General features: G+C 35.2%; 1 protein-coding gene across 1 annotated transcript; it reads left to right on the plus strand.

Annotated features, from left to right (window-relative positions):
* The first annotated feature begins 1,532 nt into the window (after nucleotides 1–1,532).
* Nucleotides 1,533–15,085, plus strand: LOC108462471 (endoribonuclease Dicer homolog 3-like). The gene is made up of 23 exons (XM_053024611.1): nucleotides 1,533–1,972; nucleotides 2,103–2,187; nucleotides 7,733–7,867; nucleotides 7,976–8,045; nucleotides 8,135–8,198; nucleotides 8,288–8,420; nucleotides 8,511–8,663; nucleotides 8,739–8,868; nucleotides 8,949–9,054; nucleotides 9,136–9,328; nucleotides 9,409–9,569; nucleotides 9,673–9,911; nucleotides 10,148–10,419; nucleotides 11,265–11,758; nucleotides 11,840–11,934; nucleotides 12,032–12,258; nucleotides 12,344–12,553; nucleotides 12,766–13,230; nucleotides 13,360–13,632; nucleotides 13,781–14,107; nucleotides 14,204–14,423; nucleotides 14,564–14,675; nucleotides 14,742–15,085. The coding sequence occupies exons 1-23, from the start codon at nucleotides 1,587–1,589 to the stop codon at nucleotides 15,052–15,054; spliced, it is 4,863 nt and encodes a 1,620-aa protein (XP_052880571.1). The 5' UTR covers nucleotides 1,533–1,586; the 3' UTR covers nucleotides 15,055–15,085.
* The last annotated feature ends 11,080 nt before the right edge of the window (nucleotides 15,086–26,165 follow it).

The raw sequence follows: 26,165 nt of genomic DNA on the forward strand, positions 1-26,165 counted from the left end.
CTATTGTGCTAAATGCTGAAACTTTTCATTATTACTTTTTAGGTCTGTATAGCTGTATAGTATTCAAGTTCAAGCTCATATTCAAGTTCAAGCTCAACTCCGTTCGAAGTTCATCTTGAGCTTGGTTGAGTTTCGGTTTTAAAATTCGAGTTTGATTTAAGATAAAAATTATATTACTTTTGAGTCTATTTATTTAATCTGCTTTATACGAGATTATAAACTTGGTTATTTGTATTTGAACTTAAATTCGATTTAAATCCATCATTAGAACACTTGGATTTAATTTATCCAATAGTTCGAGAGAGTTTGGCTTCAATAATAGTGGGTAAAATTACAATAGAGGTCTTTGTATTAAATATTACATTGTATTGTATTTTATTTTTTAAAAATGGGTAAATTAATCATTATACTTTAGGTAAAAAGTAAATTGATCATTTACTTAAAAATTTAATCTATTTTTACTTTTACTGTTAAAAATTAGTTCTCATACATCATTATGAAGTACATGTGGCACACTACGAGTTATTGTCTAATTATTTTATCAATCATGTCAATTTTAATAGTACAAATAGATAAAATTTTTGCAAAAATAACTAATTTACTATTTAATCTAATATATAAAATTTTAATTATCTATTTTTCAGTAAAAGAAATGCAAAACCTTCTTAGTTTTAAGATAATAATTTAAAATACATAAATTTCATGAGAGAGGGATCAGGGGCCCTGGCCCCCCCTAAAATGAAAAATTTCAATTTAGGCCATTGAATTTTTTTAAAATTTTAAATTATTAAAAGTAAAATTATACTTTGGCCCCCTTAAAATTATAAAAATTTAATTTAATCTTTTAAAATTTATAAAGATATAGACTATAAAAAATTAAAATTTTATTTGGCCCCCCCTAAAAATTTGTTCTAGCTTCGCCCCTATGTTATAGGGCATTATAACGTGTCTACTCATAATTGGGGCCTTTATGTGCTTCTCCGATGGCACATAAATCAAACAACTTTCGTCCAAATCTTTTAAACAGCTTAGTCTGAATATGGAAATTTTTTCTTTTATGGTAATAAGCTTGAACTTTCTAATACAACAAAAATAAATTATTATATTTTTATAAATTTAAAATTTAATCTTTGTATTTTTATTTTCAAAATTTTAATCTCTTTTATTTTTAAAATTTTAAAATTCATTAACATTATTAAAATTATTTGATTAAATTCAAAGTTTATTACAAGATTAATTTTTAATTGAATTACAACTAAATAAATATTTTTTATTTCAAAATGTTTTATTATTCGTTTTTTTTTTACCATAAAAATGGTGTGAGTTTAATGGAATCAATGTCGTTGCATTGCACAGTCTGCTTCGCACCCCCCATTTTCTCATTTTTCTCACTGAAATATTCGTTCTTTTAGAACTTAACGTATATGGTAATTTTCATCTTTATCCTTTCTAGTCGTTATCATTTCAATGATAAAATTTTAATGTTTGTCTTTTTGTATAAATACTCAGCATCCAACATGCATTAAGAGCAGTGTAACCCTCTAAAAACAACCTTCAGTGAAACACACTTACACCCACCTCAGATTATGGTTTCAATCAATGACGATCATGCTAAGAACCACCACCCTTCTTCATCTTCAAATCCTGATCACTCTAGCCCAAGAGGGTTTGCCCTTTTCTTCCTCTTTTTCTTTTATTTTTTTCCCTTTATTTTTTCAGTTTTTGTTAATTTTTCTTTTTTCTCTGTGTGTTGTAGGCATCAGCTGCAAGTATATGAAGTTGCAAAGAGAAGAAATATCATAGCAGTGCTAGATACAAGTGGAGGGAAGACAATGATAGCTGTAATGCTTATCAAAGATTTTGTTCAACCTATCAACTCCATTGATAAAAAAAAGTTGATTATTTTCTTGGCCCCCACTGTTCATCTTGTTAATCAGGTTTACTTCTTTTTGTTTTTCCTGGAAAGTTTAAAAATTTCTTCTGGTAATGCAAAAAATAAAAAATAAAAAAAATGATCATTTTAAGTTATATATCTATGTATATATTGATGTATATATATTGTGTGTTTTGCAGCAATTTGAATATATAAAGTTCCATACAAGTTTGGATGTTGAACAATATTATGGAGATAAAGGGGTTAATGAATGGAACTCAGAGTATTGGGAGAAAGACATAAAGGAGCATGATGTAAGTTCTCTTTTTAAGTTATTGTAATTCACTAAATCTCTTATTTATTTGTTTGCTATGTTAATTCAAATCCGAATCTAAATTCGAATCCGAATCTTTATTTTTCTCCAAATACATATATTTAACACCCGTATTTAACACATATCTGAACATTAAAATCTTGAAAAGGAAAAAAATTGAACGTACCATGTCCGACTCTCACATCCGAGTCCGAGTTACATGTTTTTGTAATTCCAATAGGGTCGGAAGCGTGTAAATTATTGTACTAAAAAATCACACAAAGTTCAATTCCCAGGGAAGATAGGTGGATCACAAGGATCTCTTAAATACTAAGTCTTTCCTTAGTTAAAATATCCCTTCTATAGTAATTTAATAGCACAATTAAATACTACTATTATACCCTTAAATATTGAAAGAAAAATAGGACAAGAAAGAACACAAGAGTTTAATGAGGTTCGGTAAATTATACCTACGTCCTCGGGCACTAACACCAGATGATATCTTTACTATTTCCAAAATATTACAAACAAATAGAATTCCTTAAGAATTCTCAAATGGGAGAAGAGAGAAAACTAAGAGAGAAAGATTGGTTGGGATAGTTGAAATGAAAAATGAGAAGGTCTATTTATAGTTGAAGTTCAGGGACTAACTTCCAAATGGCCTAAAAAATTAGGGACCAAAATTGCAATTATCCCATTCAACTTTTCAACATTCGGTGCAACTTGCTTCACCTTTTTAACAAGTTGCTTCCTACCTTTGTTAACTTTTCAACAATCTCCACCTTGAAGATTTGATTAGGATAATCACATCTTCACACACTTCCTTCAACTCCCCAAATTCGATAAAGCTATCTTTTGTAGTGTTTACAAATGCGCTCTCGGCGCCATACACCAAGATGCTCAAATTTCGGGATGTTAATCAAGTTCAAACAATGATTAAACTTGATTGTTGTTACCACCTTGGTCATCATATCTCGGGATTATCTGCTGTCGGAATCTTCTAAAGTAGAATTTTTCCTTTTCAAAGACTTCCGCACAAAGTGATATCTTACGTCGATATGCTTGGTTCTTGAATGATAGACTTGATTTTTCGCTAAATGAATAGCGCTCTGATCTGTCACAATATAGACTAATGTGACTTTGAACAACTCCCAAGTCTTTCAACAATCCATTAAGCCAAATAGCCTCCTTAATGACTTCTCAGAATCGCCATATATTCTCGCCTCGTAGTAGACACAACCATCAGAGATCGTAAGGTAGACTTCCAACTCATTGCGGCTTTAGCAAGAGTAAACAGATACCCCGTAGTTGAACGACGTTTATCTAAATCACCAGCAAAGTCGGAATCAACATATCCAACTACAAACTGGCCAAGTGCTTCATCCTGCTCAAAAATTAAACCAACATCTACGGTTTTTCGAAGATATCGTAGAATCCATTTCACAACTTGCCAATGTCCTTTTCTAGGATCATGCATATACCTGCTCACAACTCCAACAGCTTGTGAAATGTCAGGCCTCGTACACACCATCGCATACATCAAACTCCCAACTGCATTAGCATATGGGACTTTCGCCATATATTCTCTTTCATCTTCAGTCTTCGAAGATAATTGAGCACTGAGTTTCAAATGAGAAGCAAGTGGGGTACTTACATGTTTTGTGTTTTCATTTACACCAAAACATTGTAATAACTTTTTCAGATATTGCTTTTGATTTAAACAAAGCTTGCCTCTCTGTCTATCTCTACTTATCTCCATGTCGAGAATCTTCTTGGCATTACCTAGATCTTTCATCTCGAACTCTTGATTCAACTGAGCCTTCAGCTTATCTATCTCTTTTTGGCTCTTCGAAGCAATTAACATATCATCAACATACAAGAGTAGATAAATGAAAGATCCGTCATACAGCTTCTGCAAATACACACAATTGTCATATTTGCTTCTTGTGTACTTCTGCCTTCTCATAAAGCTATCAAATCGCTTGTACCACTGCCTTGGGGATTGCTTCAATCCATATAGTGATTTGTTCAGCTTACAAGCCCAATTTCTACCACCAGCATTTGTGTATCTTTCGGGTTGAGTCATATAGATCTCCTCTTCTAACTCACCATGCAAGAAAGCCGTCTTAACATTAAGTTGAGCTAGCTCCAAATTCAATTGTGCTACCAAGGCCAACAAAATTCTAATGGAGGAATGCTTCACAACAGGGGAAAATACATCATTGTAGTCAATTCCCTCCTTCTGAGCGTAGCCTTTAGCTACCAATCTTGCCTTGTAGCGAACATCTTTCTTGCTAGGAGATTCATCTTTCTTTGCGAATACCCATTTGCATCCGATTGCCCTTTTACCTTTCGGTAATTGCGCCAACTCCCAAGTATTGTTCTTCCGGAGAGACTGCATTTCTTCATCCATGGCGCATTTCCGTTTGTCACTTTCTAAGCTTTGCATTGCTTCTTGATAAGTGACAGGAATATAATCATCAACAATGGGAAGGGCGTAGGCCACCATATCAAGAATCGAAAGGTGTTTACGAATTTCTCTCCGTGGCCTTGCAACCAAGAATCGGTTCTCGTGTACTTAATGGTTCTTGGGTCGAACCTCTTCAATCTCTAATTCCTCCATTGTGGTGGAGAATTAGACTTATTAATGGGCAAATCCCCATTCGCTCAAACTCCACCGCCTGTGGAGTATCGCTTGTCTCGAATATCTTCATCTCGCTACCTTTTCAATGTGGCGATTCATCAAAGGTAACATCTCTCACATGATCATTTTCTTTGTGCTTAAGCACCAAAGACGAAATCCTTCACTCTGAAGTGATTCCCATAAAGAGAGCTTTCTTTGCCCTCGGATCTAACTTTGACTCCTTCACATGGTAATATGCAAAGGATCCAAACACATGTAAGGAATCATAATCAGTGGGTTTTCCGCACCATACCTCCATAGGAGTTTTTCTTTCTAATGCAGATGATGGCAAATGATTAACAAGATGGCCGGCAGATGTCACAAACTCATCACCAAAATTGCTTGCCCAACCCAAAGATTGGACAACATACATCGAACTTTCTCCAAGAATGTTCGATTCATACGCTCTGCCACTCCATTCTCTGCGGTGTATCTTTAATCGTGAAGTGTCGAACAATACCATACTCTTGGCACACATCAAGAACGGATCATTTTATATTCCCTCTATTGTCCGTCCTAAGCCGCTTGATTTTCTTGCCGGTCGGTTTTCGATCATAGTTTTCCATTTAAGAAAAACTCCAAGCACTTCATCCTTAGTTCTCATGGTATACACCCAAACTCTTCTGGAAAAGTCATCAACAAAAGTAACAAAGTAGTGTTTTCCTCCCAATGAAGGTGTCTTGGAAGGCCCTCACACATCTGAGTGAACATATTCCAAAATACCTTTTGTATTATGGATAGCAAGTCTTGAATTTCACTCTCTTTGCTTTCCCGTAACACAATGCTCGCAAAATTTTAATTTGCAAACCTTTGCACCTTTCAACAATCCTTGCTTTGCCAGAATTTGCAAGGATTTTTCGCTGGCATGTCCCAACTTCATATGCCACAACTGCATTGAGTCCAATTCTTTGTTATCAGAAGCTGCAGCGACTGCTCTAATAACTGTACTACTTTGGTAGTAATACAAGTTATTTTTCCTGATGCCCTTCAATATCACAAGTGCGCCAGATGTCACTTTCAAAATTCCATCTCTCATAGTAACAACTGAACCATTGGATTCCAAGGCTCCCAATGAGATGAGATTTTTCTTCAAACTGGGCACGTACCGAAAATCAGTCAAAGCTCTGATTGATTCATCTTGGTTCTTTAATTGGATTGAACCTATCCCAACAGTTTTACAGGCATTGTCATTGCCCATATAAACAACTCCTCCATTTAGTTCTACTAAATCAGAGAACCACTCCTTGTTAGGGACATATGATAGGTACAACCCGAATCCAATATCCACTCATCTGAATGGAACGACAATGATGATGCAACCAGTGATAGTTCAGAGTCACTGGTATCATGCTTTGCAACACAAGCATCTACAGCAGCTTTTCCCTTATTCTTCAGCTTTGGACAATTTTTCTTCCAGTGGCCTTTCTCATGACAAAAGGCACATTCATCTTTCCCGAGTCTGGACTTTGACTTTGATCTCCCTTTCTGAGTTTTCTTCCGAGTGTATGAATGAACTTGGACTACTAAAGCTTCTGTATCTCTGATTGAGTTTTTCTGTTTGTCATTCTTTCTCTGTTCATAATCAGATAAGGCCGCATGCATTTCGCCGAGATATATCACTCTCGCCATGAAGTAGAGTAGTTTCTAGGAACTCAAACTCCTCGTGAAGTGACCCCAACAAGATCAAAGCCAAATCTTCATCTTTGAATGTCTCATCCAGATTTAGCAAATCAAGAATTAACGATTAAATTTGGTGATGTGATCATTCATTGTGGTACTGGGACGTAAGTGAAGTTAAACAGTCTTTTCTTCAAGTGGAGCTTATTTTGACTGCTTTTTCTTCAAAAATTTTCTTCAATGCCACCCACAACTTATTTGCGAAGTTTCCTTTGAAAAGCATACCTCTGCTCTCGAGAAAGGCATGATCGAATTGTGCCACATGCTAATCGATTGATCGCCTTCCAATCTTTCTCCTGACATCATCCGGTTTCTCTTCATCAATGGCAATGTCTAGACCCTCTGAAAAGGGCATCTAGAACCTCACTTTGCCACATACCAAAATGGCCCGTGCCATCAAAGATCTCCACGGCCAATCTTGCATTTGCAATTATCGGTCTTGTCCACATGGACGATGTTGAAGCTCCTACACCAACCGTTTTCTCCATAATCTTTCAATATACCTAAGGAAGTCTTTTCTGATGTGGAAGATCAGTTTAAACTGCAACCATAGAGCATACTACGATTAACCTTCAGCTCTGATACCACTTGTAATTCCAATAAGGTGGGAAGCGTGTAAATTATTGTACTAAAAAATCACACAAAGTTCAATTCCCAAGGACGAGAGGTGGATCACAAGGATCTCTTAAATACCAAGTCTTTCCTTAGTCAGAATATCCCTTCTATAGTAATTTAATAGCACAATTAAATACTACTATTATACCCTCAAATATTGAAAGAAAAATAGGACAAGAAAGAACACAAGAGTTTAACGAGGTTCGTAAATTATACCTACGCCCCGGCACTAACACCAGATGATAACTTTACTATTTCCAAAATATTACAAACAAATAGAATTCCTTAAGAATTCTCAAATGGGAGAAGAGAGAAAACTAAGAGAGAAAGATTGGTTGGGATAGTTGAAATGAAAAATGAGAAGGTCTATTTATAGTTGAAGTTCAGGGACTAACTTACAAATGGCCTAAAAAATTAGGGACCAAAATTGCAATTATCCCATTCAACTTTTCAACATTCGATGCAACTTGCTTCACCTTTTTAACAAGTTGCTTCCTACCTTTGTTGACTTTTCAACAGTTTTCACTTACTTGTTCATATCAATGATTTTATTATGTTCTCGATCTTATAGGTTCTTGTTATGACACCCCAAATTCTGTTGGATGCCTTGTGGAAAGCATTCTTGAGTTTAGAGATGGTGTCCTTAATGATAATCGACGAGTGCCACCATGCTACCGGTAACCATCCGTACGTGAAAATAATGAAGGTCGGGAATCCGAAGGTCGGGAATCCGAACCCTGTTATTTTTGATATTTTCATCTGTTTGTTTTCTGATTAATAGTGGTGAGATTGTTGTGTTCTTATTTTGGGTTAGGAATTCTATCACAAATTGAACAACAAACCGAAGATTTTCGGGATGACGGCATCGCCCGTAGTTAGCAAAGGTAAGTTTTTGTTATTACTTTTTTCTTTCCATCTTATATTGAATTGATCTTATGCTTTTAATGGTTTTTGGTAACTCAACTTTGTGTAGGTGCATTATCCAACAATGATTATGAGGATCAAATTTCAGAACTTGAAAATGTTATGGATTGCACGATATTCATTATTTCTGTTCCTTTAAAATCTTTTTCGTTAGATTGAATCGGTTTGCTCGAAAAATCGTATGTTAATATGTGTTGATACATATATATACAATTGAAGATATGACAGAGATGGAAACATATGTTCCTACAGCAAAAAAAAGTTGTAGGTTTTTCGATCCAACACGATTTTATAGTTCGGGTTTGAAAGCAATGATCGAAGCCTCATGGTTAAAGGTATCTTTTCACTTAATATAAGTGATGCAAATACAAGTAGGAATATACTTTGTTAATGTGAATGTGAATGCATCTTGCAAATGTATATAGATGGATGCTTTATTGTCAACGTTGCAAGGCTCGATTCATACTTCTTATACAGATATGGATGATAAGTTTCAGGCCCTCCATAAACGGTCATCCAATGACCATGCTAAGATTCTGCATTGTTTCGACGATCTTGGTCTCATATGTGCTTATGAGGTATGATCATGTTATGCTCTTGTAACACAAACACGGTTTGTTCAGGCTTTACATTGTTTGTTTCGTGTTTCATAGGCTGTTAAAGTCTGTCTTGAGAACATCCCTGATACAAAAGAGGAGAATGAAGCACATAGAGTAGGTGTATTGCAGTGTAAAAGGTTCCTCAACGAAGTGCTACAGATAATCGGGGAATCCCTTCCCCTCGGTATACTATGCTGTAACTCTTATCCTACTTCATTTGGTTCGCACCGTATTTAGAGAAGTTAACTCATCTCATCTCTTCAGGTGATGAAAATTTTCTGAATTCCGGGTTTGACTACTTAAAGGCGGTAGATTCAGGCTATATATCTCCGAAACTGCATGAACTAATTGAACTTTTATTATCACTCGGGTAATAGGAAGCCTTAATGGTTAGTTTCTTTGAATATGATAACAATGTTGGCTTAATCTTACTTACTTTTCGATGTTGCAGAGAACCTAGTCAAGTATTGTGCCTCGTTTTTGTTGAAAGAATTGTTACCGCTAAAGTAATCGAAAGATTTGTGAAGAAAGTAAGTTGTTTATCGTGTTTTGTGGTTTCGTGTTTGACTGGAAGTAATACGTCAGTTGATTCCATGGCACCAAAGATCCAAAAGGAAACTTTGGAGTCATGTCAATCCGGGAAGGTATGTGATCTATATGATAGCTAACTTATATGCACTGATGATTAGATATTTTATGGTCAATGATTGTGGAGTTTGCTCAGGTGAATCTATTATTTGCTACCGATGTGGTCGACGAGGGAATTCATATACCAAACTGTTCATGTGTGATACGTTTTGACTTGCCGAAAACAGTGTGGAGTTATGTACAATCTCGAGGAAGAGCTAGGCAAAGTGGTTCCCAATTCATCATGATGCTAGAGAGGTTAAATCGTGTTCCTTGTTATGCATGCATGCAATGCTCGTCCATTATACTTCTGACTCTATTTACGGTACTACAGTGTAGAATCTAACCGATGGATTGACAGGGGAAATGAGAAACAAAGAGATCAACTATATGATATAATTCGGAGTGAACATTCAGTGACGAATACAGCTATGAATAGAGATCCTGATATATCTCTCCCGGAAAACCGTACATTGGAAGAAGCAAATGTTTCTATCGTGGCTGCTACTGGAGCTTCTGTTACTGAAGCTTCCATTGAAGAAACTTCCAAAAATCGTTGTGCTTCTAAAGGAAAAGATCCCATTTTCGATTCAGGTCTAGGTATATATAGATAAACTTTCAAAGTCTAAAACTTGTGTTTAACGATAGAATATGGCATGTAATAAGTATTGTTGTCTTGAGTTCAAACCGGAACCATATGGCTCATTACTATGATCGATTTCCGTGTTCACTTGTTTAATTTCCGCATGTAAAATTGTGTCCAGGTCGCCTTACTTATTGCTTTTGCTTTTCATAGTAAATTAGCTTCATATTCCTTTCTTTTGTGTGGTTCAAAGGAACTACAAGACGGAAGGAGCTGCACGGAACAACTCAGATTCGTGCATTATCCGGGAGCTGGGGAGAAAAAGCCGATGCTTCGGTTTTCTTTGCCTATAAAATTGACTTTTCATGCAATGTTGTTAGCGATGTTTACTCCGAATCTGTTCTTCTAATTGAATCGAAGCTTGCTGATGATGTGGGGAACATTGAAGTAGATCTTTACTTGATCGGAAAGATAGCTAAGGCTCGTGTTTCTTTTTATGGGAAAGTACATTTGGATGCTGTACAGGTATAACCATAGTGTTAACATTGTTCATGTTTTTGTTGGGTATGGGTCCCACTACGTGGGAAACCATATTTTCTGCCATAATATTTTGTCTTTCTTTGATTTTGTCAAAAGTCAAATTTTTTTGGCAGCCTTTCTATTATTATTGAGTGTCAAATTCTCAATTTAAAAGAAGAGAAAAACAGAGAGTGAGATTGAAGCTCGTTGGAGAAAAAGAGAGAATAGAAAAATCAGTATTTCAAGCTTGGTGCAGCAGTGATCAACTCCTCGATCGAAGGTCCATCCGTGGTTCGATTGAGCTGATTTTTGGACAGCAGCTAGGTGATAAGGTGTTCTTGACTTTGTACGGTCGGATTTTTCATCCGAGACTTGTAGAGTCGGAAATACCCATTTTTCAGTAGCTACGTTTTTGGTGATGTTCTCTCATTTTTCTCTCTTTTGCTAAAGATTACATATTGTTAGCCTTGTCGGAGTTGAATGCTTGTTGTAGGCTTGATATTGTGATCTTGTAGTCGAACATTTGATGATAGTAGAGCTCTTTATCGGACTCTAAAGTCCCGTGGTTCTTACCCTTGATTTAGAGGGGTTTACCACGTAAAAATATCGGTGTCTCTATTTATTTTTGTTGTGGTTGCATTAGTTGATTTGTGGTTGATTAAGGTTGCTAGAGAACATATCTTGTGCTATTGTGCTTGCCATAATTTTTGACAGGAGTTATAAGGAGAGAAAGAACACCGGTTGTGCTTTCGCTTTGTTTCGGTTGTTCGGTTTCTTCCCAACAGTTTTTAACCCCTGATGAAGTACTTACAGTTAATCTTGTTATTTGTTTTTAATTTTCTTCACTCTAGATTACGGCAGCAAAGCGTTTTCAGGAAATTTTCTTTAATGGCTTGTTCGGGAGGCTGTTTGTTGGATCATCCGGAACATCAAGGGAACTTTTATTTCATAGTAAAACGAGCTTGTTGTGGCATCCATCGAACATGTATTTGCTTCTGCCCCTAGAGGATAGTTTGAGTAATGAACTGAGAATAAACTGGCCTGGGATAACAGCTTGTACATTTGCTGTAGAGTTTTTAACTGCTGACGGTAACAGAGGTAATCCGTCATTGAACCAAACTGATTCATCCGTGACAGAACACAAGGAGACCAATGTAATCCACTTTGCTAACAGATCTATAGATGTTAACAATATCAGCAACATCGTAGTATTGGCAATTCATACCGGAAGAATCTATTCCACCATTGAATTAGTTCATGATACATCCGCCAAAAGTTCTTTCAATGACATTGCTGATTTGAACTCATCGAAGTTAGCGACCTTCTCCGAATATTACAACAGAAAGTAAGTCATTGGTGATTTTAGCAAGTGTTGTTTTATCCACATGGTTTTTAGGGTTCCACTGACAACAATAGCTTTGATCAGGTACCGCATCGTGCTGAAACATCCAGGACAACCTTTATTGCTGTTAAAGCAGAGTCATAACCCGCACAACTTGCTGGTTGATTTTAACGATGAAGGTTGGTTCATTTGCTACCTGTAATCTGTCGAAAAATAGTACTAACTTATTATACCTTATGTTCTACTGATTTCTAATATTTTCCCTTTACTAAGCAGATTTTTCAGCACAAGCATTACAAGCAAGCTCGGTTAATGAAAAGTCATGGAATAATATCCACATGCCACCTGAGCTTTTGCTCGTCCTTGATGTCCCGATCTATGTTCTAAAAGCCTTTTACTTACTACCATCATTGATGCACCGGCTCGAGTCCTTAATGTTGGCTAGCCAACTTAGGGAAGAGATTGATTTTCATTCAAGCAACTTCGATATACCGAGCTCATTGGTTTGCTTTATTGCTTTCATAACTTTGATTGTTTTGGAAACAAGTCCTTCCTTTAATAATAATTTAATATCTTTTTATGCTATAGATCCTGGAAGCGTTAACAACGCTTAGATGTTGTGAAAGCTTTTCGATGGAGAGGCTGGAATTGCTCGGGGATTCAGTTCTGAAGTATGCTGTGAGCTGCCACCTCTTTCTTAGAGATCCCGAGAAACATGAAGGAGAATTATCAATGATACGTTCATTGGCACTGAGTAACTCGACGCTGCATAAGCTGGGAACTGACCGCAAATTACAGGTTCGTATTTTGTTGTATCTGCTTGAACCCTTCTTGCTCATTACCAGGATATCATGGTTTTTAATGCTCATTGTGCGTCTAATATCTCGATATATTGTCGCCTGTATAATATGTTTACTTCCCATTGTTGCTATTATCGAATATTGGAGTCTATAACTAGGCAATGAAGTATCTGCTAATTGGCTACATTGCTTTGATTTCCTATATAATAGGGTTACATTAGAGACAGTGCTTTTGACCCCCGACGTTGGGTAGCTCCAGGACAACTACGTCTTCGGTCTTTTCCTTGTAACTGCAGGGTGGACTCTCGAGAAGTTCCTTTAGATAAAAAGTTTCAGACTGAAGACCTGGAAATTAAGGTCAGTATATCTTGTGATAGAGGCCACCGATGGATGTGTTCGAAAACCATATCAGATTGTGTTGAAGCTCTCATAGGAGCATACTATGTAAGTGGTGGACTCATTGCTGCTCTTCATATGATGAAATGGCTCGGGATCGATGCTGAACTTGATCCCTCTTTGGTAGCTGAAGTCATTAATCGTGCATCCCTACAATCTTATGTCCCTAATGATGAAATCCAGATTATAGAATCGAAAATTGGATACAAATTTTCTATGAAGTTTTTCTTACAGGAGGCCTTGACACATGCATCGGCGAACGAGTTTTACTGTTACCAGGTAGTTATGGAACTTCTCTACTTGTCATTAAAACTTCATTGAGTTGTCAAATTGGCCGAATGATATAAATGCAAGTGCATGGTTCGTATGTGAACTCACCTTCTTTTACTTGTTTAAAATTATCTATAGAGGCTTGAATTTCTTGGTGATTCCGTGTTGGACTTGCTGATAACCCGATATCTCTACTGCAATCACACCGATATAGATTCAGGAGAATTGACTGACCTCCGATCGGCTTCAGTTAGTAACGAAACTTTTGCTCAAGTTGCTGTCCGTAATGACCTTCATAAGCATCTTCGACATTGTTCACCTTTACTATTGGACCAAATAAGTGAATATGCACGGTCCTTCCCTGAATCTTGGGACACTACACGATCAGTACCCGGCATAAAAGGTCCAAAGGTATGTTCAAGTGTCATCTTTTTTATACTAAAGAATTAGAGATACAGTTTCCATTTTTTATGCAACTTCCATGTAAACCATTTGGCTACTAGAACATTTATCAGCCATTTGAGATTGTACTTTACGGTCTCTACTTTCTTTGCAACAGGCTCTTGGAGAACTTATTGAAAGTATCGTCACGGCAATCTTGATCGATACAAACCTGAACCTTGACGAAGTTTGGAGAATTGTTGAGCCATTGTTATCTCCGATCGTGACTCCCGATAAGCTCGAGTTGCCTCCACTTCAAGAACTGAATGAATTATGTGACTCTCTCGGGTATTTCATAAGGGAAAAGTGTGTTAATACGGGAGAAATGGTGCATGCCAAGCTTTGGTTACAGCTGGATGATATTTTGTTGGTCGGAGAGGCATTCAATCGAAGCAAAAAGGTAGCAAAAGGAAAAGCAGCTTTATATCTATTGAAGGAACTCGAGGTATGTGCCTATTACGATTTACAGCTTTCCAAGATACGGAAAATGAGTGAGGGTAGTAATGTTGAGATCAACAATTGATCCATAAGTATTTTTCAGGATAGAGGGATCTCCCGAAAGAGAACGAAACAGGGTCATGCCGGTTCGAGTGGAACCACTGATGATGGTTTGTTAGAGCCAAAAATGTGTAAGAAGCAGAAGATAGCTGAGATTCCTTCTCCGACTAACGATTCTTCAAGGACAGCATATGGAGTTGAGATTCCTTCTCCGGCTAACGATTCTTCAAGGACAGCATATGGTTTTAGCTCCGACGCCCTAGGTATGCAACATTCAGTTTAGAATTTGGTATTGAAACCGTATGATTTTCAACTTTTCGTCATCACGAAGATCTGCATTATGCAATCTACCATAGTGAATTTAGAACATAACGAGTACATTTCTCTCTTTCCGTTTTTATAGTTATTGCAAGGATAAACACGAATAAAGGACAACCGAGGGCCACTCTTTACGAGACTTGTCGGAAACAGTTATGGCCTAGGCCTACATTCGAAACAACAGAAGAAAGATCACGGTATGTCCTTCTCGTTTCTTTATTTTAAGGTTTTGGTTTTTGATCTGCTACCGCTTTGCCCTGCAGTTCTCCCATGGAAATCGGCAAAGGTGCAGACCGAAAAATCGGGTTTAACAGCTTTGTAACGAAGATCACCTTGAATGTACCGAGTTCAGGCATTATTGAATGCACCGGAGATGTAAGAGCCGATAAAAAGAGCTCTTGGGACTCTGCAGCAATCCTTATGCTTTACAGCCTTAAAGAGCTAGGGAAGCTCATCATCCGCGAATCCTACTTCCGAGACATCAAGAACGGTGTAGTATCGTCCGGCAGTCATCGACCACTGCCTTACAATAATAAAATAATTTTTTTCAATTTAGACAATCATATTTATTTTTGACCCGAATTCGAATAACATTAGTTTTCTATCATATTTAGCGGCTTACATTAATTAAGTTTAAATACTTTGCTAGTGAAATATATTGAATGCTTTGATGGCAGCCATTGATGACTTTGATTAAACCTTAACTGCCAACTACAATTAAACATTAACCAGCCAATACATGGACCATTAAAATCTTGAAAGCTACTTTTCTCTAATTGCTGTCAATTTGTCCGCTGGTTTTTTTCTGACTTTTTTTTTTTTTTACAATATTGATGATGAGACACGTAATATTCGGACATAAATACGAAAATATGAGTGTGATTTTTTGAAGGTAAATAGTTAGTGAGCATGTAAAGTACCATAGCATGAAAATGAAATTGAAAATTTATCCAATAAGGAGTTTATAGGAATGCGACGTTTGTGAGACTATTGAAAAAGATCGAATAGATAAGATATTAAATTTAATTTTGATAGTCATGTTCACGGTGAGCAATGCCCGCAGTCACTCTCGCTTAACTTCTTCAAACGTACTTGGTTTCATTATTTTGTGTGGCAGCCTGCACGGCACTTTTCAAAAAAAAGGAAAGAGAGCTTTCGATTATCGATTGGTGTTAGTGGTGCAAACAAAGAAGGGCATATAACAGCGCTTTTAACAACCTAGTAACTTAAATAAAAACTTTTCTATAGTTAGTGATCATTTTACAATAATATTTTGAAGTTGAGTGACCAAAATGTAAATTTATTAATAGTTAGTGACTTTAAGTATACCTTGCCCTACAAAATGTGTCTCAACACAATTTTACTAAAAAGAATTTTACACATGTTCTTAACATACATAACATGATGTATTATTAAAGTCTTATCAAAATATCCATTGAAATAGAGGAGGAAAAAGAATGCAACTCGAATTTGTTCTCCTTGTGACAATATGATGTAAGATCTTTGAGTTTACGTATTTCAATTTTGTATATTAACTTTTCAAATATTGAAGTAACCAATGCTTTAGTGATTATATGAGCCAAATTATCACTTGAATGGATTTGTTGAACATCTCTATCATTATTATTTTAAAGGTACACCTAAAGAAAAACTTTAGGAAAATATGTTTCATTTGATCTCTTTTAATATGCATTGTTCTTTCAATTTGTCTTTATAACTGTTGTCGAATTTTTTTTATTGGTAAGAAAGAGTAACTTAGGCTAAGGACTATCTAACATAATAAACAGCGGTTATCTCAGATAGCGCATGATGCATGCCTGTTTCTAAAATTTGTCGCACATAATCATAAAAAATAATCAATTGATCCAAATTTCTATTTGGCCTTAATTTTTTTTCCATTTATCTTTATAACTGTTGTTGAATTTTTTTTATTGGTAAGAAAGAGTAACTTAGGCTAAGGATTATCTAGCATAATAAATAGTGGTTATCTCAGATAGCGCATGATGCATGCCTGCTTCAAAAATTCGTCGCACATAGCAAGGTGGATCATAAAAAATAATCAATTGATCCAAATTACCTGTAGCTTCCTTCACCATACAGTCAATAACTTTGTTATTATCTCTCGAGATGAGTCTATACCTCTTGTCAATTTTTTGTATCTCATGTATGAATCATCCTAACTTCAACAACACTGTTGGTTCCAGCTAATCCATTTCGCAGGATATCGACTAAAAAAGCATTATCACTCTCCATTTCCACCTGATGGAAACCACGTGCCCAAGCTATCTTTAGACCTTCAAGCATTACTCTAACTTCAACCTGAAATATATCAGTCATCTTCTCACAATTCTAAATCCCACAAGCCAGCCTCCAATAGGTCCTCTTATTGCTCCACCTAAGGCAGCCTTCGATCTTACCATTGAAATTGAGCCATCCACATTAACCTTGGCCCATCTGACATCTAGAAGTTGCCACCACCTCCTTAAAGCAAATGTAGCTGCCCAAGCTTGAGACAAACCTTTGGTGTTCAAAAACTCAGTCCAAGTGGCCACCGAAGCAATAAGATCATGATTATTACCACTAGCATGATTGAAGATAAACTCATTTCGATTCTCCTAAAGGAATCAACAGACAATTGAATAGAAAGAACCCCACTCACCACTTTGGAAATTCAATTTCCCCGCATTTCTAATATTCCAAATAATCCATTTGACAAGTGAAAGGTTAAAGAAAACATTCCAATTAAACCTTGAAACCACAGATTTCCAAATGACATGAGCCAACCGACAATCTCTAACAACATGAGTTGTAGATTCCACAGACAAGCCACAACATTCACAGAAGGGATAATTGGACATACCTCGCATTGTACGTTCCTTATCAGTTAAGAGTTTTCCCTGGGCAAATAACAAAAGAAAAAAAATGAACTTTTTGTCGTGCCAAAACTTTCCAAGTGAATGAGTCACTTTCGAACTTCCTTTAGACGTTAGGAGCAAGCAGATTCTTGTACATTTGTGTAATAGAGAAAACACTTGCCGACATCTATATCCAAGTTAAATAATCTTGACCAACAGCTTCCATTGGTGGATGGCAACCCAATATCTGCTCAACAATCTCACAAGAAAGAACCGAATGTAGCCAATCTACATCCCACGAACCATCAGTATTTATAACATCACAGACACGTAGGGAAACTTGAATAGGTTCGTTGCCGATGTAATATTGTGCCAAAGGCGTCGACTCATTAAGCCAAGTATCAAGCCAGAAATTAACCAGAGGACCATCTCGAACCGCTCAGATGAGACCCTTCTTTACATCCTCCCAAACATTAGCTATGGACCACCAAATGTAAGAGCAGTTATTATGATGAATATCATCGGTCAAGATCCCATGAATATTATATTTATTCCTCAAGATCCGAAGCTAGAGCATTTAAGTATTAGTCATCAGGTTGAACCCTAACTTTAAAAGGAAGAGTTTTTTATGATCTTGAAGTCTCTTAATCCCTAAACCCCCATTAAAACTTGGTGTACAACAAGCATCCCAGTTAACCAGTAACACTTTCTTTTCTGATGTTGATGATCCCTACAAAATAACTACTAGCCAACTTATTAATTTCATAGCAGACTAACATTGGAATTCTAACAGTAGTCATAAAATAGTTAAGGATCATAACTAATACACTCTTAACCAGAGTAAGACGACTAGCCAACGAAAGTTTTCGAAAATCCCAGCCACTAAGTATAGATCGACCTTTGTCAACTAGAAATTGAAAAGTGCCAACCTCACTTTATTATGAAAGAAAAGGACACCAAGATACTTGCCTAGATTGCCGACTTTAGTAAAACCAAGTTTAGAATTTAACCTTGAAGATACCTCATCAGAAACATTCCTTGAGAAAAATACTTGGGTCATCAATCTATTCACACGATGATCTGAGTAATGACAGAAGGTATCTAGGACATGTTTGAGACAATCAACTCCCCTATCATCAGCTCTACAAAAGAGCAGAAGGTCCTCTACAAAAAAAAAGAGATAAAAGAAGACCTCTACGAGAAAGTAACAAAAGTTTCCAAAACCCCTTTTCCATAGCCACTTCAATCATATGCCCAAGCCTTTTCATTACTAACACAAACAAATAAGGAGAGAGGGGATCCCTCTGTCTGACTCATTTCGATGGAATGAATTTCTCTATTAGAACATTGTTCTATCAAATTTACATAGATGATGACGTGACACAATTCATTATTACACGAACCATAACTTCAGGCAAACTAGCATCGTATAAGGTATCTTGTAAGAAATCCCATTAAACCCGGTCATAGGCTTTATCCAAATCATCATTGATTGTCGTTCATCCCTTTTTGCTTTTAGTTGTCTTCATCGTGTGAAGAGCCTCTTGAGCAATAATGATGTTATCAGAAATAGAGCTTGAAGCTATAAAACTTGATTGACTCTTTTTCACAATAACTTTCATCATCTATCGAAGACGAATAACGATCATTTTAGTAATGATCTTATACAAAACAGTACAAAGACTGATAGGTCAAAATTGGCTTATAGAATCTACATCGATAACTTTCGAAATCAAAACCAAAAGGGTCCTATTAAGATCCAAATCCAGCTGCCCACCCGTGAGGACATGCCTAACCATCTTCAAATTAACAATCGATCTAAATTAAATTATACCGTTGGATCTGAGTGACATTAATTATAAATAGAGACTTTCCCCTCATTTGTAATAATCCATTGTATTCCATTCAAAGCTAGCAAATATATTTTGAGAGAATTTACTCAAACACCTTGTGAGTGATGTTTTCTTATGGAATTTTCTGTTCTTTCGTTGCTTTTTTATCTTTGAGTTGCTTTCACTTTATTTTTGGTGCCTTGGAGAATTTCTATTGAAAATTCTCATTTTGCGAGAGGTAGGTTAACTTAAACGGATTTGAAATAAAAAAATCGCCTAATGTCACACAGATTGTAAGACTACCGTTCTAACTCCATAATACAATAAATAAATTGACAAAAACTAAAAGGTGTTTAGGAATCCAATTGTCTTCAATATTATACCCGATACTCTTTCCAACTTCATCTGAAAATAAATATGTATTAAATAAATATAACTTTTAAAAATTTTAAAAATATATTTAAATGTTTTCATAAATATTTTATAAAATAACTTTACAAAATATATATTACAATAATAAATCTGATTTAATATATGAAAATTGAAAATACCCATTAAAAATTGAAGGGATAATATTATATGTATCTTAGTGCATAAATCTCATACACTATCAATGAATCATATTAAGTCACATCATTAATAAATAAAACAGAAAAATATTAAACAACTTAAAATAAATATTGATAAGTTTATTTAAATATAATTAACATGTAAAACCTAAAGAAAATAAGGACAAACCTTCTAAACTCACTCATCTCTTTTCTAGTTCATTATGCAATTCAATTTTTGTTGAAAGTATTTATTGACAAGCATGATTTAGCACGTACATAGTTTTGGGATTTTAGGTTTTAGGATTTCTTTTGAAAAGATATAATTATTTCATTAATTTTTAATCATTGTTAAGCTATTTTAATAGAGATCTAAACTTAGTAAGTATGGCTCTTCTAATTGATTCTTTTCCAATATTTTAGAAAATAGTTATATGTGTGAACTATAAATCACATGGGTTTTATGGAGTTATGCTTCGTATTTTTTTGGCTTTTCTTCTTCTACTTAAATTATATTTTGGTACTTTGATTAGCATATGTTATTTTAATATTATTTAGCTTACAGAGATAAGAAACTTGCCTCTATTCCTGAAAACACCCATAGTTAAACAGAGGAGACATTGAGATCAAAGGTACTGTTTGATGTAGCCTTCAATGGGAGAAATTTTCGATCGGCCTCAGGGGTAGTGGTGCGGGACCAGATGAGGATGTTTAAAGCTTCAAAGACGACTCTCCATGAAAATATCTCCTCTTCATTCGTAGCCGAAGCTCTTGCAGGGTTAGAGGCCATCAAGTTAGTAACATCAATGAGTTTATCTTCAGTAATAATAAAGGGAGACTCGAAGACAGTTATTAAGAAATGTAAATCGCAAAAAGTAGACAAATCCGTTCTTGGAGCAATTATTCCAGATATTCAGAGCAAAAGAGTCAGTTTTCAAGATGTTATTTTCCAGTTTATTCCTAGACCGGAGAATGTTCAAGCAAATAACCTAGCAACAGGAGCACTAGAGAAAAGGGAAGCATCATACCTGGGGAGGAAAGGGAGGAGTCACAGCACGACAGATCCAGAAGGAAGATGGAGAGAAGAACCAGATTGATTTGCTTTGAAATGGGGAAATGAGAAGTCATAATAGCTGATATCTGGAAAATCTTAGAAAAGTTATCTTGGAATCGATGTGACTATTGACAGGAAGAGAAGATCGATGTAATGTTGGCTAGGCTATCTTTGATTTGACTAGGTTTATTAATTAGTTTTACTTTTTCTCCAGATATTTTAGTTTGAGCACTAAGTTTTCTGTTTTTTGGTTTTTTTTCAATGTTCGGGCTCCTTCCTTTAGTTAAAAAGTAAGTCTAGTTTTCTTTTATTTATGTTTTTTCATATGGTCCTAAGCTCAGACGTTAATTGTTTTGGGTTTTGTTTTTATTATTCTCAATAAATAAAAGCCCAGTCTCTATATTCAAAAAAAATTATTTAACTTACAAATTTAGCTTATAAATAGGTTATTTTTCTACCTTAGAAAGATAACTCATTACACATTTAGGTATTAGTATTTACAAGCTTTTAGAGAATTTTGTATTTATGTTTTGAGGGTTCTTATTTTGGGTTTTGGGGTTTAGTTTATCTCTATTTTTTGTACTATTCATTTTTGCCGTTTTAGTGAAATTATCTTTGCCCGTGATTTTTATCCTCTTCGGAGAGGTTTTTCCACGTAAAGATTTGTGTTCGATATTTTTAATCACTTCATTATTTTACTTGTTTATTGCTTAAATTGGGTTTATTCCCAATAAATTGGTATTAGAACTAGTTTGATTTCTATAATCAACCCGGTGAGAAATGGTAACAACAATATTTGATATTGATAAATTCAATGACATCACAAATTTCAAACTGTGACAAGTTTGGATAATGGCAAATTTGATTTAGAATAATCTTGAGAATGTCCTTACAGTGGAGAAACTTGCAGACATGGATAAATCAAAATGGGATAGGTTAGATAAAAAAGGCTTTATCCATAATTCAATTATGTCTAACAAATAATGTGTTGCAGGAGGTTTTGATGGAGAAAATGACATTCACCTTATGGAAAAAGTTAGAAACCCTTTAAGCGAAAAAGTATCTGACTAATCGATTAGTACTGAAACAATAGTTGTACACGTTTCGCATGAACGAAGGTGAGCACCTTAGATATCACATCAGTCAATTTATTACTCATTTGAATGATTTAAAGAATTTTGAAGTTCAGATTAACGATGAAGATCAGGCTATATTATTATTGTGCTATTTACCTTATTCATACAATTCTTTCAGAAAGACCCTAATTTATGGCAAAGATAATCTCTCATTCGAAGATGTGAAGGATCATCTGTTGAGTAATGACAAACACAACAATTAGTTTGGTTTGACTAGGAAATCAGATAGGCAAGTCTCGATATTGGTAGCATCAAAGAAGCAAGACAAGAGATGTCGCTATTGTAAGAAGTGAAGTCACATCAAGGCATATTGTTGCAAACTGTGAAATAAAAAGGCTGCTGAAAGCAACAAGGAAGATTTAACTGGTGCTAATTTAGCTAATGACAAGGGTGATGATTCATTGTTGGTGTCAACAAGTAAAAACTCTGAGCTTACGTCCGAGTGGATCTTAGGTTTAGGGTGTTCTTTTCACATGTGTCTCAACAGGGATTGGTTCTCTACATGCAGTTCGGTTGAAAGTGGAGTTATGGCATGGGGAATGATTCACCCAATAAGGTAATCAATATTGATACTTTTCAGATTAGGATGTACGATAAGATAATTAGGACATTGTCAGATGTTAGGCATGTGTCTGATTTAAAGAAAAATCTCATCTCCTAGGAAATTTTGGATTTGAAGGGCTATAAAATTAACATCGAGTTAATGTATCCTATGGGGATCTTTTTTTGATGAAAGATAAAAATATTTGACAATCTTTATATTTTGGAAGGGTCAATGGTGACCGGTGAAACAGGATGCCCCTCGTCTGTTAAGGAGTTGAAGTCGACTCATTTGAAGTAGAGACAACTTGGTCATCGGATAGAAAAATGTATGATTGTTTCGTATAAGAGAGGTTCTTTTTTGGATGCAGGTTTTGAAAAGATAAGGCACTATATTAGTGGAAATCAGACCCGAGTAAATTTTGATTTGGCAGTGCACAAGTCGAAGACTAGAAGACTTCTAGCTTCTAAGCACATCTTCGACTCAGTTAATATCCTGCATAGTTTGAGATAAGCTCGTGGTGGGCTTTGGCAAAGGAAACATTGTAGAAATACGAGTTAAGGTGGAGATTTGTAGAGTTATGGCTCGTACTTTTCAGTTTTTGTTCTCCCAATTAAACTTTATTTTTAGTTTCTCACTTAAACTCTGATTAGTGGAGGTTATTTTAATATTATTTTACCTACAAATTTAGCTTATAAATAAGTCATTTTTCCACCCTAAAAAGATAACTCATTACACATTTAGATATTAGCTTTTATAAGCTTTCAGAGAATTTTGTGTTTACGTTATGAGGGTTCTTATTTCGGGTTTCAGGGGTTTAGTTTTATCTCCATGTTTTGTACTATTCATTTCTGTTGTTTTAGTGAATTTATCTTTACCCATAGTTTTTATCCTCTTTTGAAGGTTTTTTCTACGTAAAATATTTGTGTTCGATCTTTTTAATCTCTTCGTTGTTTTACTTGTTCATTGTTTAAATCAGGTTTATCCCAACATTTTTTTTATGGATTATTTGTAATTAGATATTCCTATTATTGTCAATTGAGTCTTAACTCAATTGGTATGTGTATTGTTGTCAATGCAGGAGGATGTGAGTTTCAGTGCACTGAAGCGCATTATCCTCCTATTTATGGGTTAAGAAGAGATTTGATAAGTCGAAATTTATATATATTTTTATCTCATGCTTAGTACATTTTCGGATGAATTATCATTAGATTTGTGAAATTTGATACTCCTAATCCTTTAATTTTATGTTTTATACTTAAGTGAGCATAGGAGAGTAAAAAGAGCGAGAAACGGGCCAAAAACAGAGAAAATGGGTCAACATGGAAAATCAACACGGCCTGGACTTCCTCACACGGGTAGACCACACGCCCGTGTCTATTTAGCAGACTCTAACACGGCCTAAACCACCCCATACGGGCCTGTCACACGGGCGAGTCCCTGTCGAGCCCAAGTCTAGTTCTACTCAAAAAAGGTCACTTTTGAAGGTTTTGAAGCATTCTAAAGTCTGTATAAACACCCGAAGAGGCACCTAAAGAAAACACACGGAGTGAGAGGGAAAAAATTACTCGAAGAAAGCCGACTGATCCATCTCAGAAGCCAGATTCTCCTTCAAGACTGAATATCTCCCTTCAATTTTCTTCAGGGTTTTTGGGTTTCTTTATGTTTTGTTATTATTATTCTTCTGAGATGTTATCTTTTACACATATGAACTAAATCCCCTAAATACCTAAGGGGGATGAAACCTAAGACGGATCTTATTACTATTTTCTGAATTATATAATAAATACTTGATTTGTTCTTAATTATGTGTTCGTAATTCTTGCTTTAATATTCCAGGATATTGATTCAAGTGTTGATGTGCTTATTCAGAGGAGCAAAAGTCCCTGCCTAAGAGTATATCTAGTATAATTAAGCGCAGTTGATTGCACCCTTAGACATAGGGCGACATAAATCTGTCGGATTAAGGTCAAACCTAATAAGGGAATCCATAGATCGAGTTAATGCAACACTAGGGGTTTTAATTAGAAAGAGATTTCAATTAATCAACCTAGGGTTAGACGTTGTTAGTCTTGAGAGAGATAATAATATAAATTAGGGATTTCGACGGATCAAGTCAAGTGAATAAATCGTCTAATTCAGAATCAAATAACAAGTGAAGTCTAGGTGGATTCTTTCTTGGGTATTGTCTAAATCAATTAGTTTTCCCAAAAGTATTTCCCCAATTTACTTCCTGTGCATTCTTAGTTTAGTTAATTAGTTTAGATAAAGCAAATCCCCTTATTTTTAGGCTAAATAATAAAAAGAAGGTTAATTCTAGTACTTTTAGTTGCTGTGGGTTCGACATTCTGGTCTTGCTATAAACTATACTACTGTTCAATAGGTGCGCTTGCCTTTATCGTGATAATAGTTAGTCTTCAAGTACGATCAATCATAATTATAAAACTTACCATGAACATCAAAGCTATAGGTAGTTCTATGTATTGTGTCAAAAAGAAAAGATATGAGTAAAACCTATAATAAGATTATTTAAAAAAAAACTATTCTTATTATTGATTTTCTTTTTAAGATTTTAGAGAACTTTAACTGAAACTTATCAATTTTGTCCATTGAGTAGGAAGGAGATGAGAAAATAATACTTTAAATTATTTTAATTATACTTAAATAAATTTATCAAGATTTATTTTAAGTCCTCAAAATTTTTTATTTTACTTATTGATGAGGTGATTGAATATGATTCATTGATAGTGCATAAGACTCATACAATAACGATTCATTAAATATTATCCCTTATATTTATTTATTAAGTTGCATTAGGGATGGCAATGGGGCAAGACAAGGGCAAAGGTGAATGTTGCTAAATCCACCATCGTTCTATAGTTGGCTGTTATGCTCCACTATGGATGTATAACCACCTCTATAGATGTTGCACGCATCCATCCAACTTCACTTCACTTCAATTTAATTTTTGCTATTTATTTTAATATTTCTAATCTTTTAAATTCAAGTAAAGATTCAATGATAATTCTTTAAAAGAATTTGAACATAAAATATATGAATTTTTTCTATAATACGTTACTATATTTCTACCCTTCTAATACGTTATATATAAAAATAAAATGATAATTTCATATAATATAATGAGATGGGACAAAATGAGATAAGACAAGTAATTATTATAACCGTTTCATATCTAAAATCAAAAAAATGAAAATCCACAACACCTTGCTCGGCAGTCATTTTCGAGAAAAAAATATCTTAATTCGAAATTTATTGGATAGTTTAAGTTTTGTGGCATATACATTTTAACCAAATAAAAAAAACCATGCAGTGGGTTATTAATGGAAATCCAACCGATTGCCTGAATCTGAACCATACCCTGAACTTGAAATCGGGCAGGATTTCCTGTTCCACAAACCCAACATGTTGAACCAAAGAATCCAGAACCTTCTCTATTCGGTGTGCAAGTGGTGCTTTGTGGTTTAGACCTTTAAGTCTGCTGCTTTACTACTACCTATTTATTTCAAGTAAAGATGGTGGTTATGTATTTTTATAGATATGTGCAACTAAGGCTTAAACAGCTTATGCCAGCTGCTACCTCCAAAAGGAGAACCTCCCAACTACTCCCTCCAATGCAATCTTAATTATGGGTTTATTTGTCTTTGCACATTATTTGAGTGCAAAAACAAAATGGAAGGCAAAGGATAAGACTGAATATCCA

The sequence above is a fragment of the Gossypium arboreum genome, chromosome 13 (assembly GCF_025698485.1).
Source record: "Gossypium arboreum isolate Shixiya-1 chromosome 13, ASM2569848v2, whole genome shotgun sequence".
In the NCBI taxonomy this organism is placed as follows: Eukaryota; Viridiplantae; Streptophyta; class Magnoliopsida; order Malvales; family Malvaceae; genus Gossypium; species Gossypium arboreum.